Source organism: Chiloscyllium punctatum, chromosome 6 (genome assembly GCF_047496795.1).
Source record: "Chiloscyllium punctatum isolate Juve2018m chromosome 6, sChiPun1.3, whole genome shotgun sequence".
NCBI lineage: Eukaryota > Metazoa > Chordata > Chondrichthyes > Orectolobiformes > Hemiscylliidae > Chiloscyllium > Chiloscyllium punctatum.
In genome coordinates, this window is record NC_092744.1 from 52,321,744 (window position 1) to 52,338,785 (window position 17,042).

At 42.4% G+C, this 17,042-nt stretch overlaps 1 protein-coding gene across 5 annotated transcripts in view; it reads right to left on the reverse strand.

Moving 5' to 3' along the window:
• The window catches only part of veph1 (ventricular zone expressed PH domain-containing 1), a 286,670-nt gene that overhangs the window by 180,311 nt on the left and 89,317 nt on the right, over positions 1-17,042 (reverse strand). For all 5 annotated transcript variants that reach the window (XM_072572661.1, XM_072572664.1, XM_072572662.1 and 2 more), the window contains exons 5-6: positions 16,130-16,293; positions 234-443 (exon numbers count right to left, since the gene is read on the reverse strand). In XM_072572661.1, coding sequence (XP_072428762.1) covers positions 234-443; positions 16,130-16,293 — 374 coding nt within the window. The remainder of the gene's footprint in view (positions 1-233; positions 444-16,129; positions 16,294-17,042) is intronic.

Consider the following 17,042-nt stretch of genomic DNA (forward strand, 5'->3'; position numbering starts at 1 on the left):
ATTTTGTCGACCGAGTAGAATGCATCTATTTGTACGTTTAAAGATGTATGTCATGCAGAATAGATAAATTAACAAATGATCAATTTTAACTTTCACAATTTCTATTAGTAAATGAATTTAGGTACACTGGCACTCATGTCGTACTTTACATATATATTAAAAAAACTGTTTTCATGGGCAGAATCAAACTGCACATTGCTAAAAGCAAAATAAAATTTTTCACATGGACTTACCTCATTAATACAGCCAATGATCCCAAAAATCTTGGCAATTTGACCCAACAGATTTGGGTAATTTTTGGCAATTTCCTTCAGATTTTCAATGGAATTATCTAGGATAGATTGATTGAAAGCCACAAGGTCCACCAACATACTTATGACGTAGTCACTATAAATGGGTTCTTTCAGCTGTGTAATCAAGGTTGGAATGGATTCATTTAAGACCTAAGGAACAGGAAGAAAATAGAATAATAATATAATTTCATCACAGTTTTCTGATGTAACAAAAAAGTAACTAATTCTATTTGCAACTATACAAGAGGAGTAGCTTTTGGGCAGTTATTCAGGCTTTGTCATCCTGATAACTGTAACGTTGCTCTGATACTGATAAAGGCCACAGGAAACCATTAAAGTGTCTGTCTAGCAGAAAGACCGGCAGGATGGAGGGAAGACAAATATTTAGGTTGACCTCTAAGGTCACTCAAACATAAGACTAGATTCTTGACAACCTCTTCCTGCCCTGCCTACAACTTAGTTTCCCAACTACATTCGTATTGTCAAGAAGTGTGGACAATTTAGACTGGGGAACAATGAGCAAGCCATTGCTAGGGACCATAATAAAGCTGAAGCTTTACTGCTGATCCTTCCAGTGGCAAACTATTTAGAATTGTTTCAGAAGTTGCAATAAAAATATGTTAATGTATAATAATTAATTATGTTAATAATATTAATTATTATGATTAGATTAGAGTAGATTCCCGACAGTGTGGAAACAGGTCCTTTGGCTCAACAAGTCCACAATGACCCTCCAAAGAGTAACCCACCACGACACATTTCCCTCTGACTAATACACCTAACACTATGGGCAGTTTAGCATGGCCAATTCACCTGACCTGCACATCTTTGGACTGTGGGAGGAAACCGGAGCACTTGGAGGAAACCCACGCAGACATTGGAGAACGTGCATACTCCACACAGACAGTTGCCTGAGGCTGGAATCAAACCTGGGACCCTGGCACTGTGAGGCTGCAGTGCTAACCACTGAGCCACCATGCCACCCCATTATGTTATGTAATATATTATCCTTAATTTTGAAAATTAATTCTCAAAAATTAAAATTTTGTCTCCCTGGTTTACATTTATTCTTCAATTGTCTCCATTAATACTGTCACTAAAGCTGTTTTAATATCTGACTCAAATATGCATTTGTGCAGATATAAAGGACATTGCTCAACTATACCAATTTACTTCGGACATAGTACAAAAAGCAAGCTGTGCTCTCTTATAAAAAGGCAGTCTCTGGAATTTGTATGGACAATCAGATGAAAGATGTTAGCTGTTGCAGTTCCGGATCCATCTAATAAGGTTAGATTTGGTTTAAACTTTTATTCCTTACAACTCGTAGTTCCAAAAATATTACTATTTACTTTTCACTAACTGTTTAATAGTGATGATCAACCAACTATTCCACACTTGTATAAATTAATTTAAAACAAAAACACGTCTGAGAATATTTTGGCAATCACATTAAAAAAAACATAGTGCCAAAGATTCCTGAAGTTCAAACTACCGGAATATGTCTGAAAAGACAATGTAATTATTTTCTCTTACAGTCAGCATGATTACTAATGAAATTCTGGAATGTAGAATTGGCATGCAACCTTGACAAAGAATTTGTTATCTGGAATTGAAATAGTACATACCAAAACAATGACCAGAGTCACAACCTCATCTGGAATGCAGAGACCAAAGTGCAAGAGGATATAAAATTAATCAATATTCCTCCAACATGTGGATTCAACATCCTGTTTCAGAGATTAAAGAGATTGCTTCCAGTTGTTCACAACTCGTTAAATTTTCTTTCAATGTTCTGCCACTTGGAAAGAAGTGGCTGCTAGGATCTGCTGGTTTAATTATATACAGTGGCATTCTGGTCCAGATATTTGTGGGTGAGCAGATTCTTACAGGGCTGGTAGAAACCTGAGGTAATAACCTCCCTGAGATGTTCCAATGCAGCCTTTACCTGGTCTTTGTACAGAATAAAAACTAGAGGGCATAATTTTAAGCTGAAAGGAGAAAGATTTTAAAATGACCTGAGGGGCACCTTTTTTCACACAGAGGGTGGTTCACATGTGGGATGAACTGCCAGAGGAAGTGGTAGATGCAGGTACAGTGACAAACATCTAATACAATGTTAACATGTGTGAAGTAACTGTAAAAAGGATTATTACTTGAATGGTAAAAAGTTGCAGAGGGACATAGGTGTCCTTGTACATGAATCACGGAAAGTTGGTGTGCATGTACAACAGGTAATTAGGAAGGCAAATGGAATTTTGTCTTTCGCTGTTAAAAGGATTGAGTTTAAAAGCAGTTTATGTTACAGAGGTTATGTTGCAGCTATATAGGTTGAGGGACCGAAGTATCCTTTTGCATGAATCACAGAAGTTTGGTGTGCAGGTACAACAGATAATTAGGAAGGCAAATGGAATTTTGGCCTTCACTGCTAAAGGGATTGAGTTTAAGAACCAGGAGGTTATGTTGCAGCTGTACAGGGTGCTGGTGAGGCCACACCAAGAGTACTGCGTGCAGTTTTGGTCTCCCAACTTGAGAAAGGATGTGCTGGCACTGGAGGGGGTGCAGAAGAGGAGGTTCACTAGGATTCAGGAGTTGAAGGGCTGGCTTATGAGGAGAGACTGAATTGATGGGGATTATATTCATTGGAATTTTGAAGAATGAGGGGAATATATAGAAACATATAAAATTATGAAGGGAATAGATAAGATAGAAGTAGAGAGGATGTTTCCACTGGCAGGTGAAACTGGGACAAGAGGACACAGCCCCAAAATTACGGGGAGCAGACCGAGGACTAAATTGAGAAGAAATTTCTTCACCCAGAGGGTTGTGATTCTATGGAATTCTTGCGCATTGAAGTAGCTGAAGCTACTTCAGTAAAAATTTTTAAAGCTAAGATAGTTTTTATTAACAATAAATGAATTAAGGGTTATGGTGAGAGGGCGGGTAAGTGGAGCTGAGACCATGAAAAGATCAGCCATGATCTTATTGAATAGTGGAACAGGCTTGAAGGGCCAGATGGCCTACTCCTGCTCTTAGTTCATATGTTGACCTGAACATCATTGAGGTAGCAGTGTTTCCAGGACAATAATTGGTAGGTACAAGAACCAATCAGTCAAACAGCATTTAAAGAAAATGTCATTGGGCTTCTTAAACTCATAGTAGAGCCAAAAATATTTTAATAATCTATTGATACTACCTATGTTGACACAAAAGAATTGTTTTATACTGTTAACATCAAGGAAGTCTGCAAATTTACAGGAGTCATGGAAATGTTTTCCATTCGTATCATCACAAAAAAGGAACTTCAGATGTAAAAAAGAAACTGCAGCTTTCCAAAAGTTGCAAATACTGACAACAAGAATGAGTGGTCCAACTACTCGAGCCCTTTGAGGAGGTATCAAGTGAAGTTATTCACGCAGCAAAACAGCCTGATGAAAAAATTAATAGAACATAGAACATAGAAGAATACAGCGCAGTACAGGCCCTTCGGCCCTCGATGTTGCGCCGATCAAAGCCCACCTAACCTACACTAACCCACTATCCTCCATATACCTATCCAATGCCCGCTTAAATACCCATAAAGAGGGAGAGTCCACTACTGCTACTGGCAGGGCATTCCATGAGCTTACGACTCGCTGAGTGAAGAACCTACCCCTAACATCAGTCCTATATCTACCCCCCCTTAATTTAAAGCTATGCCCCCTTGTAATAGCTGACTCCATACGTGGAAAAAGGTTCTCACTGTCAACCTTATCTAACCCCCTAATCATCTTGTACACCTCTATCAAATCACCCCTAAACCTTCTTTTCTCCAATGAAAACAACCCCAAGTGCCTCAGCCTTTCCTCATAGGATCTTCCTACCATACCAGGCAACATCCTGGTAAACTTCCTCTGCACCCGTTCCAGTGCCTCCACATCCTTCCTATAGTATGGCGACCAAAACTGCACAAATATTCCAGATGCGGCCGCACCAGAGTCTTATACAACTGAAGCATGACATCAGGACTCCGGAACTCAATTCCTCTACCAATAAAAGCCAGTACGCCATATGCCTTCTTCACTGCACTACTTACCTGGGTGGCAACTTTCAGAGATCTGTGTACATGGACACCAAGATCCCTCTGCTCTTCCACACTACCAAGTATCCGACCATTAGCCCAGTAATCCATCTTTTTGTTACTCTTACCAAAGTGAATCACTTCACACTTAGCTACATTGAACTCCATTTGCCACCTTTCTGCCCAGCTCTGCAGCTTCTCTATATCCCGCTGTAACCTGCCATATCCTTCCTCACTGTCTACAACTCCTCCGACTGTCGTATCATCCGCAAACTTGCTCACCCAACCTTCTAACCCTTCCTCCAGGTCATTTATAAAAATGACAAACAGCAATGGTCCCAAAACAGATCCTTGCGGAACACCGCTAGTGACGGCACTCCAAGATGAACCTTTGCCATCAACTACTACCCTCTGTCTTCTTCCAGAGAGCCATTCCTCTTTGTAGCAGATTTGACTTTGATGCAAAGTGATGAGCCAACACAAGCTCAAGAACAACATTTCAATTCTTTGTTTTTCAAAGAGGAATGGTCAGTCCCAGGTGACAGGAATAATGTAATGTAAACCAAAATCCTCTCATACTGCAATTTGCAAATGTGAGAATACCTACTTCACCAGGAAAATATCGACAGAGAGGAAATAAGGATGTCCAGCCTTCTCATCAAGTTGAAGTAAATAATTTATGTTTTCAACTTAGATGTAACAAATTGCCTTTTTGGAAATTATGAACTTGAGTATTGTTGGAAAATGTCACATTTTGATAAAACTTTTCATCTTGCACTTATCAGGACATTTTCGATAATAGTCGAGAGTGTGGTGCTGGAAAAGCACAGCATGTCAGGCAGCATCCAAGAAGCTGGAGAATCCAAGAAGCTATTTCAAACACAAGCCCTTCATCAGGCTTAAGCCCTCCTGTGCTTTTCCACCAGAACACTCTCGACTCTGATCTCCAGCATCTGCAGTCCTCACTTTCTCCCATTTTCAACAATACCAATGTAAAGGGGAACCACATGTTGTACTGCATGAGAAGATAATGGTGATTGATTGGAAAGTGCACTCTGGATGGTGATGGAGCTGCCAAAGAGAATGAACAGTTAGATAATGACTGTCAGTTGACTGCCAGGTTTTGTTAAAATTTCCATCAGGCAGGTAGACATTGATTGAGCAAGGCACAACCCTGAGGATTGAACTAGAAAATAGCTGTCATCTACTTTGTTAAGTTGATGCAGGCACATGTTTTTATGTGTTCTTTGTTTACATTAGCCCTGTGTATTAATTCTTGCAGTTTTCAGTACATATCAGTGTATACTGCAAGCGCAAGTGACAATCTTTAATGCTCCTCAGTGGTATTCTTAATGCACTCAGTTTTATATAGTAGATGTTACCTAATTGCAGAATAACATAGAACACGGTATTCTGAGTTTTCAATCACAGGCTAGTTTTGTACAGTCAATATCTTGCCTGTTGTGAGCAGCCAAAAGGATATGCCCCACCAGTCTTTGGGATGTCTGGCCTACATATTAGCAACACATCAACACTAAAATTCATACATCACAATACTCATTTATGTGATAGGCAGCACATCACTTTAGCTTGAAATTGGATATTGTTAGTGGTGAACATAACAGAAACATACAACAGCTAGCTATAGCTATAATCCTGAGCTTTGTGCATGGGAAGTCATGTCTCATAAGTTTGATTGAGTTTTTTGAAGAAATAACAGAGCATTGATGAAGGCACAGCAGTAGACATGATCTATATGGACTTTAGTAAGGGCGTTCGATAAGGTTCCCGATGGGACACTGGTTAGCAAGGTTAGATCTCATGGAATACAGGGTGTACTAACCATTTGGATACAGAACTGGCTCAAAGGTAGAAGACAGAGGGTGGTGGTGGAAGGTTGTTTTTCAGACTGGAGGCCTGTGAACAGTGGAGTGCCACAAGGATCAGTGCTGGGTCCACTACTTTTCATCATTTATATAAATGATTTGGATGTGAGCATAAGAGGGATAGTTAGTAAGTTTGTAGATGACACCAAAATTGGTGGTGTAGTGGACAGCAAAGATGGTTACCTCAGATTACAGTGGGATATTGATCAGATGGGCCAATGCACTGAGGAGTGGCAGATGAAGCTTAATTCAAATAAATGCGAGGTGCTGCATTTTGGAAAAGCAAATCAGAGCAGGACTTATACACTTAATGGTAAGGTCCTAGAGAGTGTTGCTGAACAAAGAGACCTTGGAGTGCAGGTTCATAGCTCCTTGAAAGAAGAGTTGCAGGTAGACAGGATAGTGAAGAAGGCGTTTTGGTATGCTTTCTTTTATTGGTCAGAGTATTGAGTACAGGAGTTGGGAGGTCATGTGGCTGTACAGGACATTGTTTAGGCCACTTTTGGAATATTGCGTGTAATTCTTCCTATTGGAAGGATTTTGTGAAACGTGAAAGGGTTCAGAAAAGATCGCCAAGGATGTTGCCAGGGTTGGACGATTTGAGCTATAAGGAGAGATTGTTTTCCCTGGAGCATCGGAGGCTGAGGGGTGACCTTATAGGAGTTTATAAAATCATGAGGGATATGGATAGGATAAATAGACAAGGTATTTTCCCTGGGATGTGGGAGTCCAGAACTAGAGGGCACAGGTTTAGGGAGAGAGGGGAAAGATATAAAAGAGACCTAAGGGACAACTTTTTCACACAGAGAGTGGTATGTGTATGGAATGAGCTGCCAGTGGAAGTGGTGCAGCATAGTACAATTGCAACATTTAAAAGGCATCTGGATGAGTATATGAATAGGAAGGGTTTAGAGGGAAATGGGCCAAGTGCTGACAGGGTTGACTAGATTGGGTTGGGATATCTGGTTGGCATGGATGGGTTGGACCAAAGGGTCTGTTTCCGTGCTATACATCTCTATGACTCTCTGACAAAAACATATAAATGCAAACTATCAAATGATTCTGAATGGATTAATGTTGGAAGCTACATTCACAGTCTTTGATAGGGGAAAGACGATTTGGCTTGGGATTCTGATGGGTTCAGATATGTCATCCATGGTTCCTGGTAGTGTCTTTTTTTGAAATCCACAGATATTCTTGCACATCACTGAACAGGTTTCCCCACCACCAAATTGTCTGTTACTTTTTAAAGTAATTAAGACTAACTAGCTAATGTAATGTGTATCTATTATTATCATGCAATAAATTACATCCTAGCATTCTACTGCAAACCTCAGCTGGTAGTGGTTGTTTTGTAATACATTTAACAAAGATGGCAAAGATGATTTTGTAGCACTCCTTCATGACGCTAGAGCTCCTGAATTAAGAGCATTCATTTTTTTTCTTAACAGAAAATCATTAAAACAGAAGGCAAATAGTTAAACCTCAATGCACGTAAACTGCACAGTCTCAATTTCCAATACCTCCATCCAAACACCAAAACTAAAATAAAATCCTCCTTCGAGATCTCTTCTGACCTCTGTTTAATATTTAAACATACACAATAGCAGCGAATAACTAAATCACATTAGACCCCCTTCTCCTCGGTTCTCTACATCTTTGTATATAAGTTCACTCTTCACAATTTCTATTTCAGAGTCATAGTCATAGACATGTACAGCATGGAAACAGACCCTTCGATCCAACACATCTATGCTGACCAGATATCCCAACCCAATCTAGTCCCACCTGCCAGCACCCGGCCCATATCCCTCCAAACCCTTCCTATTCATATACTCATCCAGATGCCTTTTAAATGTTGCAATTGTACCAGCCTCCACCACTTCCTCTGGCAGCTCATTCCATACACTTACCACCCTCTGCATGAAAATGTTGCCCCTTAGGTCTCTTTTATATCTTTCCCCTCTCACCCTAAACCTATGCCCTCTAGCTCTGGACTCCCCCACCCCAGGGAAAAGACTTTGTCTAATTATCCTATCCAGGCCCCTCATGATTTTATAAACTCTATAATGTCACCCCTCAACCTCCGATGTGCCAGAGAAAACAGCCCTAGCCTATTCAATCTCTCCCTGTAGCTCAAATCGTCCAACCCTGGCAACATCCTTGTAAATCTTTTCTGAACCCTTTCAAGTTTCACAATATCTTTCCGATAGGAAGGAGACAAGAATTGCACAGAATATTCCAACAGTGGCCTAACCAATATCCTGTACAGCCGCAACATGACCTCCCAACTCCTGTACTCAATAATCTGGCCAATAAAGGAAAGCATACCAAACACCTTCTTCACTATCCTCTCTATCTGCAACTCTACTTTAAAGGAGCTATGAATCTGCACTCTAAGGTCTCTTTGTTCAGCAACACCCCCGAGAATCTTACCATTAAGTGTATAAGTCCTGCTAAGATTTGCTTTCCCAAAATGCAGCACCTCGCATTTATCTAAATTAAACTCCAACTGTGACTTCTCAGCCCATTGGCCCATCTGATCAATATCCCGTTGTAGTCTGAGGTAATCCTCTTTGCTGTCCACTACACCTCCAATTTTGGTGTCATCTGCAAACTTACTAACTAGACCTCTTCTGCTCACATCCAAATCATTTATATAAACGATGAAAAGTTGTGGACCCAGCACCGATCCCCGCGGCACTAATTGGTCACAGGCCTCCAGTCTGAAAATCATCCCTTCACCACCACCCTCTGTCTTCTATCTTTGAGCCAGTTCTGTATCCAAATGACTAGTTGTCCTTGTATTCCATGAAATCCAACTTTGCTAACCAGTTTCCCAAGGAGAACCTTGTTGAATGCCTTACTGAAGTCCATATAGATCACATTTACCGCTCTGCCCTCATCAATCCGCTTTGTTACTTCTTCAAAAAACTCAGTCAAATTTGTGAGACATGATTTCCCATGCATAAAGCCATGTTAACTATCCCTAATCAGTCCTTGCCTTTCCAAATACATGTACATCTTGTCCCTCAGGATTCCCTCCAACAACTTGTCTACCACCGACGTCAGGCTCACTGGTCTATAGTTCCCTGGCTTTTCCTTACCACCTTTCTTAAACAGTGGCACCACGTTAGCCAGCCTCCAGTCTGCTGGCACCTCATCTGGGACAATTGATGATACAAATATCTCAGCAAGAGGCCCAGCAATCACTTCTCTAGCTTCCCACAGAGTTCTAGGGTACACCTGATCAGGACCTGGGGACTTATCCACTTTTAGGCATGTCAAGACATCCAGCACTTCCTCCTCTGTAATATGGACATTTTTCAAGATGTCACCATCTATTTCCCTACATTCTATATCTTCCATGTCCTTTTCCATCGTAAATACTGATGCAAAATACTTGTTTAGTATCTCCCTCATCTCATGCAGCTCCACACAAAGGCCACCTTGCTGATCTTTGAGGTGCCCTATTTTCCCCCTGGTTACGCTTTTGTCCTTAATGTATTTGTAAAAACCCTTTGGATTCTCCTTAATTCTATTTGCCAAAGCTATCGCATGTCCCCTTTCTGCCTTCCTGATTTCCCTCTTAAGTATACTCCTAATCCCTTTATACTCTTCGAAGGATTCACTCGATCTATCCTGCCTATACCTTACATAGGCTTTCTTCTTTTTCTTGACCAATATCTCAATTTCTTTAGTCATCCAGCATTCCCTATTCCTACCAGCCTTTCCTTTCACCCTAACAGGAATATACATTCTCTGGACTCTCGTTATCTCATTTCTGAAGGCTTCCCATTTTTCAGTCGTCCTTTTACCTGTGAACATCCGGTCCTAATCAGCTTTTGAAAACTCTTGCCTAATACCGTCAAAATTGGCCTTTCTCCAATTTAGAACTTCAACTGTTCGATCTGGTCTATCCTTTTCCATCACTATTTTAAAACTAATAGAATTATGGTCGCTGGCCCCAAAGTGCTCCCCCACTGACACCTCAGTCACCTGCCCTGCCTTATTTCCCAAGAGTAGGTCAAGTTTTGCACTTTCTCGAGTACCTACATCCACATACTGAATCAGAAAATTTTCTTGTACACACTTAACAAATTCCTCTCCATCTAAACCCTTAACAGTATCCCAATAACTACTAGAAAGCTATTTTATTTTTTGCTTTTACTCTAATTATCAGCTGTACAAAATGCTGACCACAGCTTTGAAAATTCTTTTAAATATTTTTTAAATTATTATCATTCTTAGACAGTTATAAGTCAATATATTTCCTTTTCATTGCAGAGTTGACATTACTTTTACCTATTTTTCTGCAACAGTAGAAACATGTCCAAACATACATATCTAATTTCACCATCAGAGTCCTTTCTAAACTGCATCATTCCAATCATTTCCCTAGAAACAATGTTTTGCTGCGACATTCTTTTTGGACATGATTCGGAGATGCCAGTGTTGGACTGGGGTGTACAAAGTTAAAAAATCACACAACACCAGGTTATAGTCCAACAGGTTTAATTGGAAGCACACTCGCTTTCGGAGCGGGATTGAGCCCTCCACTATCACCTGATGAAGGAGCGTCGCTCCGAAAACGAGTGTGCTTCCAATTAAACCTGTTGGACTATAACCTGGTGTTGTGTAATTCTTTTTGGAACTAGTGTTATTTCATCGGATAAAACTGTCCAGACCAGAGCATGAATTGATTGATTAATTCTATGCTATTTTTGATGTAGATTTGCAAACTGGCACTGCGATGTAGAATCTACATTTTAGAAATGCTCAATTTCCACTCATTTTAACTTGTTGATGGCCATAAACTCTACATTAGAGCTGATCAACTACTTATAAATCTATTTTAATATTTTAATGTCCGACATGTGTGAGCTCTCATTATATTGTCACACTGTTGATTCCACTTTCTAGTAAAGTCTCCACAAGAATGCCAATCTTAATTCTTCCATCTTTCTTTGCTAAACAGCTCCTAAAATTCTATTAGCCGCTGAGCATTTTTCAAAGTAATAATCAAAGATATTCTCTTCATTCAGGAGGATAATTGCACTGTTGTTTTCAATGGCATTTTCAATCATGTGGACTGAAACGGAGTCTCTTTGGAGAAGCTGCTTATTGAAATCAAACCTGACAAGTCTTTTTTATTTTTTCCTTCCTTTCTTAATAAATTCCTACCTTAATAATGGGCTAACTTTTCTCTCTACTTTCTGGAAGCCTTCTCTGGCAATGGATACTCCCGATATACCACAGTAACAAAGGTTTATTGCATCTTCTGATAAAGGATCAGAATTATCAATGACAACAACCCAGAACTAAACTTTGCAACTTACTTACTGAAATTTCCATGTCACTGGCAAGGCCAGCATTTTATTTTTGTCCACCTTCCCACAAACTAACTAGACATGAACAGACCAGATTAGTTTTCATGATAATTGATTATAGTTTCATTGCCACCATTACCGAGGCTAGCTTTCAATTCCAGATTTTATCCAATGAATTTAACTTCCACCAGCTGCTTTGGTGGTATATCAAACCCACATTTCTCAGGCATTAAACTGGGCCTCTGGATTGCTAGTTCAATGACATCACCATCGCCAAACACCCCATACTCAGCACAAGAAAATGTGAGTCCTTTTGAATCCTATACTCTAAGCTCATCCCTATTTCCATTTCTCCCAGTCCTGGGTTGGATGTTGGAAGGTAAAGGTACTGTGATCTCCCTCTACGAACTTACCCATCAACACCAACTCCCTGCCCAATCCATCCACAATGCAAACACCAGATTGACAGTCCACCCATGACAAAACCAACGAGCTGCCCGACAGCTATTTTACGCACCCGTTCTCCTAAATTAGATCATGACAATGCAAACTGAGGAGGAAACTTTAAAGATCTGTCGGCCAATCTGACTATAGGTAGCAACCACACCAACACCTCCCACCGCCTTCACCCCAGCACCCCTCGCCCCCCACCCACCCACCCAACCAAACAACCCCACAAAAAGCAGCAGCATTTGTGGAATGCAAGTGCAAAGGAATACTCATCTTTAATAAGAAAGAATCTAACATTGCCCCTTGTCATTCAATGGCATGACCATTACTCAATACCCACTACTAATAGTTAAAAACAATGACTGCAGATGCTGGAAAACAGATTCTGGATTAGTGGTGCTGGAAGAGCACAACAGTTCCGGCAGCATCCGAGGAGCAGTAAAATCGACGTTTCGGGCAAAAGCTCTTCATCAGGAATAAAGGCAGAGAGCCTGAAGGGTGGAGAGATAAGCTAGAGGAGGATGGGGGTGGGGAGAAAGTAGCATAGAGTACAATAGGTGAGTGGGGGAGGGAATGAAGGTGATAGGTTGGGGGCGGGGGGAGGGTGGAGTGGATAGGTGGAAAAGAAAATAGGCAGGTAGGACAAGTCATGGGGACAGTGCTGAGCTAGAAGTTTGGAACTAGGGTGAGGTTGGAGAAGGGGAAATGAGGAAACTGTTGAAGCCCACATTGATGGCCTGGGGTTGAAGTGTTCCGAGGCGGAAGATGAGGCGTTCTTCCTCTCGGCATCTGGTGGTGAGGGAGCAACGGTGAAGGAGGCCCAGAACCTCCATGTCCTCGGCAGAGTGGGAGGGGGAGTTGAAATGTTGGGCCACGGGCTGGTGTGGTTGATTGGTGCGGGTGTCCCGGAGATGTTCCCTAAAGCGCTCTGCTAGGAGGCATCCAGTCTCCCCAATGTAGAGGAGACCGCATCGGGAGCAACGGATACAATAAATGATATTAGTGGATGTGCAGGAAAAACTTTGATGGATGCGGAAGGCTCCTTTAGGGCCTTGGATGGAGGTGACGGAGGAGGTGTGGGCACAGGTTTTGCAGTTCCTGTGGTGGCAGGAGAAGGTGCCAGGATGGGAGGGTGGGTTGTAGGGGGGGCGTGGACCAGACCAGGTAGTCACGGAGGGAACGGTCTTTACGGAAGGCGGAAAGGGGTGGGGAGGGAAATATATCCCTGGTGGTGGGGTCTTTTTGGAGGTGGCGGAAATGTCGGTGGATGATTTGGTTTATGCGAAGGTTTGTAGGGTGGAAGGTGAGCACCAGGGGCATTCTGTCCTTGTTACGGTTGGAGGGGTGGGGTCTGAAGGAGGAGGTATGGGATGTGGACGAGATGCGTTGGAGGGCATCTTTAACCACGTGGGAAGAGAAATTGCGGTCTCTAAAGAAGGAGGCCATCTGGTGTATTCTGTGGTGGAACTGGTCCTTCTGGGAGCAGATACGGCAGAGGCGGAGGAATTGGAATATGGGATGGCATTTTTGCAGGAGGTAGGGTGTGAAGAGGCATAATCCAGGTAGCTGTGGGAGTCGGTGGGTTTGTAAAAAATGTCAGTGTCAGGTCCGTCGCCATTGATAGAGGTGGAGAGGTCCAGGAAGGGGAGCGAGGTGTCAGAGATGGTCCAGGTAAATTTAAGATTAGGGTGGAATGTGTTGGTGACGTTGATGAATTGCTCAACCTCCTCGCGGGAGCATGAGGTGGCACCAATGCAGTCATCAATGTAGCGGAGGAAGAGGTGGGGAGTGGTGCCGATGTAATTACGGAAGATCAACTGTTCTACGTAGCCAACAAAGAGACAGGCATAGCTCGGGCCCATACGTGTGCCCATGGCTACCCCTTTGGTCTGGAGGAAGTGGGAGGATTTGAAGGAGAAATTGTTAAGGGTGAGGACCAGTTCGGCCAAACGAATGAGTGTGCCGGTGGAATGGTACTGTTGGGACATCGGGAGAGGAAAGAACGGAGGGCTTGGAGGCCCTGGTCATGGCGGATGGAGAGGGATTGGATATCCATGGTGAAGATGAGGTGTTGGGGGCCGGGGAAACTGAAGTCTTGGTGGAGGTGGAGGGCGTGGGTGGTGTCTCGAACGTATGTGGGGACTTCCTAGACTAGGGGGGATAGGACAGTGTTGAGGTAGGTAGAGTTGAGTTCAGTGGGGCAGGAGCATGCTGAGACAATGGGTCGGCCAGGGTGGTCAGGCTTGTGGATCTTGGGAAGGAGGTAGAACCGGGCAGTGCGGGTTTCCCGGACTATGAGGTTCGAAGCTGTGGGTGGGAGATCTCCTGAGGTGAGGAGGTTCTGTATGGTCTGGGAGATTATGGTTTGGTGATGGAGGTGTCCTCGAGTTGGCGTTTGGCTTCAGCAGTGTAGAGGTCAGTGCCCCAGACTACCACTGCGCCCCCTTTATCTGCTGGCTTGATGGTGAGGTTGGGATTGGAGCAGAGGGATTGGAGGGCTGCGCGTTGTGAGGGTGGGAGGTTGGAGTGGGGGAGGGGGGTAGACAGGTTGAGGCGGTTAATGTCCCGGGGCCAGTTGGAAATGAAGAGGTCGAGGGCAAGTAATAGGCCAGCGCGGGGTGTCCAGGTGGAGGCAGTGTGTTGTAGGTGGGTGAAGGGGTCCTTGGAAGGTGGGTGGGAGTCCTGATTGTGAAAGTAAGCTCGGAGGCAGAGGCAGTGGAAGAAGTGTTTGACGTCATGGCGTGTACTAAATTCATTGATGCGTGGACAGAGGGGGGTGAAGGTGAGTCCTTTGCTGAGGACTGGATGAAGGGGAGTCCGCCTCCCCCACTCACCTATTGTACTCTATGCTACTTTCTCCCCACCCCCACCCTCCTCTAGCTTATCTCTCCACGCTTCAGGTTCTCTGCCTTTATTCCTGATGAAGGGCTTTTGCCCGTTACGTCATCTGGAAATGATTTTACTGCTCCTCGGATGCTGCCTGAACTGCTGTGCTCTTCCAGCACCACTAATCCAGAACCCACTACCAATATCCTGGGGCTACCATTGTCCAGAAAGTGGAGAGAATATGAACTTGTGGTGCCTTCGACTGAGAGCCTCAAAGAAGAATTCCTCCAATTTCCCAATAACAGTCAATCCAACAAAAGTTTTCAGTCCACTCACCTGGTCTGGGTGAGACACGGGTTGAGGGTGGGGCAGATATAAGCATATTAAGTGGCAGTTGTGAACATTTACGAACCTCAACAGGTTGGCAAATATTTGGGAACCTCCATGGCTGTCATAAAGTTGGGGACAGGCAGCAGGAAGGTCACACTTTGCATTTTACAATCCACTTCAATCACACCAGCAGGGGAGTACAAAATCCAGTTAGACAACAATAGAACTGAAAGCTTTGAGACTGAAGCTCAAATAAAGAACTTTCTTCAAATTTCCAGATGCTTGTCTTACATCATATGGTACTTTTAGAAGGTGTTTTAAAATATATTCACAATTATGGTGTTTGCTTGCTATGCCAGGAATTATTGCCCATCCCTAGTTTTGTTTTTGAGAAGATGCTGGTGAGCTATCTTTTTGAAGTACTGACATCCCTGTGGTGTCCTACAGTGCTATCAGGCGTAATTGTTGAAAAATAAAGAAACATGGCAGCCAAGTTGGGGACAACAATGTCCTGAAAACAGGAATGAGATAAATCATTAGAAGATGTGCACATGTCAACTGCTGTTCAATTGGTAGTATTCTTACCGCTGAACCAGATTTGTTGGTTCAAATTCCACTCCAGAATGAAAATCAAGGCTGACATTCCAATGAAGTAAATGTTGCACTGTCAGAGATTCAGTCTTTTTGGGTAAGATGGTAAATGAGTGCCCACTACCCTCTCAGGTGAGCGGTAGAGATTCTATGGCATAATCCCCTGGTGTCCTGGTCCAATATTTTATCCTAAAATCAACATCACAAAAAAAGCAATGTTCTGGGAATCATCACATTCCTGTGTGAGAGACTTTGTGCAATCTTGGTTAACCTTGTTTCTAACAGTTTGAAAGTATTTCATCAGCTGTTTGGACCATTCAGGGATCTTAAAAGAATGAATTGAGCAGTTTAGAAGAGTTTTACCTGAGGACATTGCTTGGTAATTACTTGTAGAAGGCGGAGAAGGTGCTGCTGCTCAGATGGCTCCAGTTGCGACATCAGTTGGATGAGCTCCGTAATGTGGCAGTTAATTGGCTCAGGCTGCTTCTCGTATACTGAAGGTAAAACACGGAGCAACAGAGAATTCCCTGTAAGCACAACATGAAAATAAAGGATTCAACAGTTTGTAAATCATCTGGAAATGATTCCTCAGTGTGCTTAAAGGAATTTGTGTTAAGTAACCAAAAGGTGATACTACTGTCAGCATGTAAGGTATTACAGCCATGTTTAAGGAATCAAGGAACAATTAATTTAGTTCTTTCTTTACTGAAAATAAATGTCTGAAAATCCTGAACCTAGCAAGAATACAGCACAACAGGTGATCTCCAAATTATTACAAGCAACATACCATTCATAAATTTAAACCATAACATAAGGAAATAATTACTGAACTAAATAGCGGGACTTGCTTTATAACCATTTAACTCTTTCACAACAGAGATTGAATACAATTATACTTGCTACAAACAGTTTTTAAAACGAATTTGCTGTTTGACAGAATTTTATGTGATAACATCACCCAACCATCTCTCTGTTTGCCTGTAGAAATTCAGATCCATGTCTTTGTTAAGTCTAAAGTTAACTGTTTCTCACACACGTGGTCAGTCTCCCATATTCCATCTTTCATGTACCTCAGTTCATCCAAACCTCTGCTGCCCACATTTTAAGACACATCAAGTCCCATCTACTTATCACTTATACTCATGACCCATGTTAGCTCCTAGCTAATCAATGCCTTGGTTTTCACATTTTCATACTTACTTTCAAGCCGTTACATAGCTTTGACCCTTATTTGTATACTCTCCATTCTGACAATTCTCAGATATCTGCACCCTTC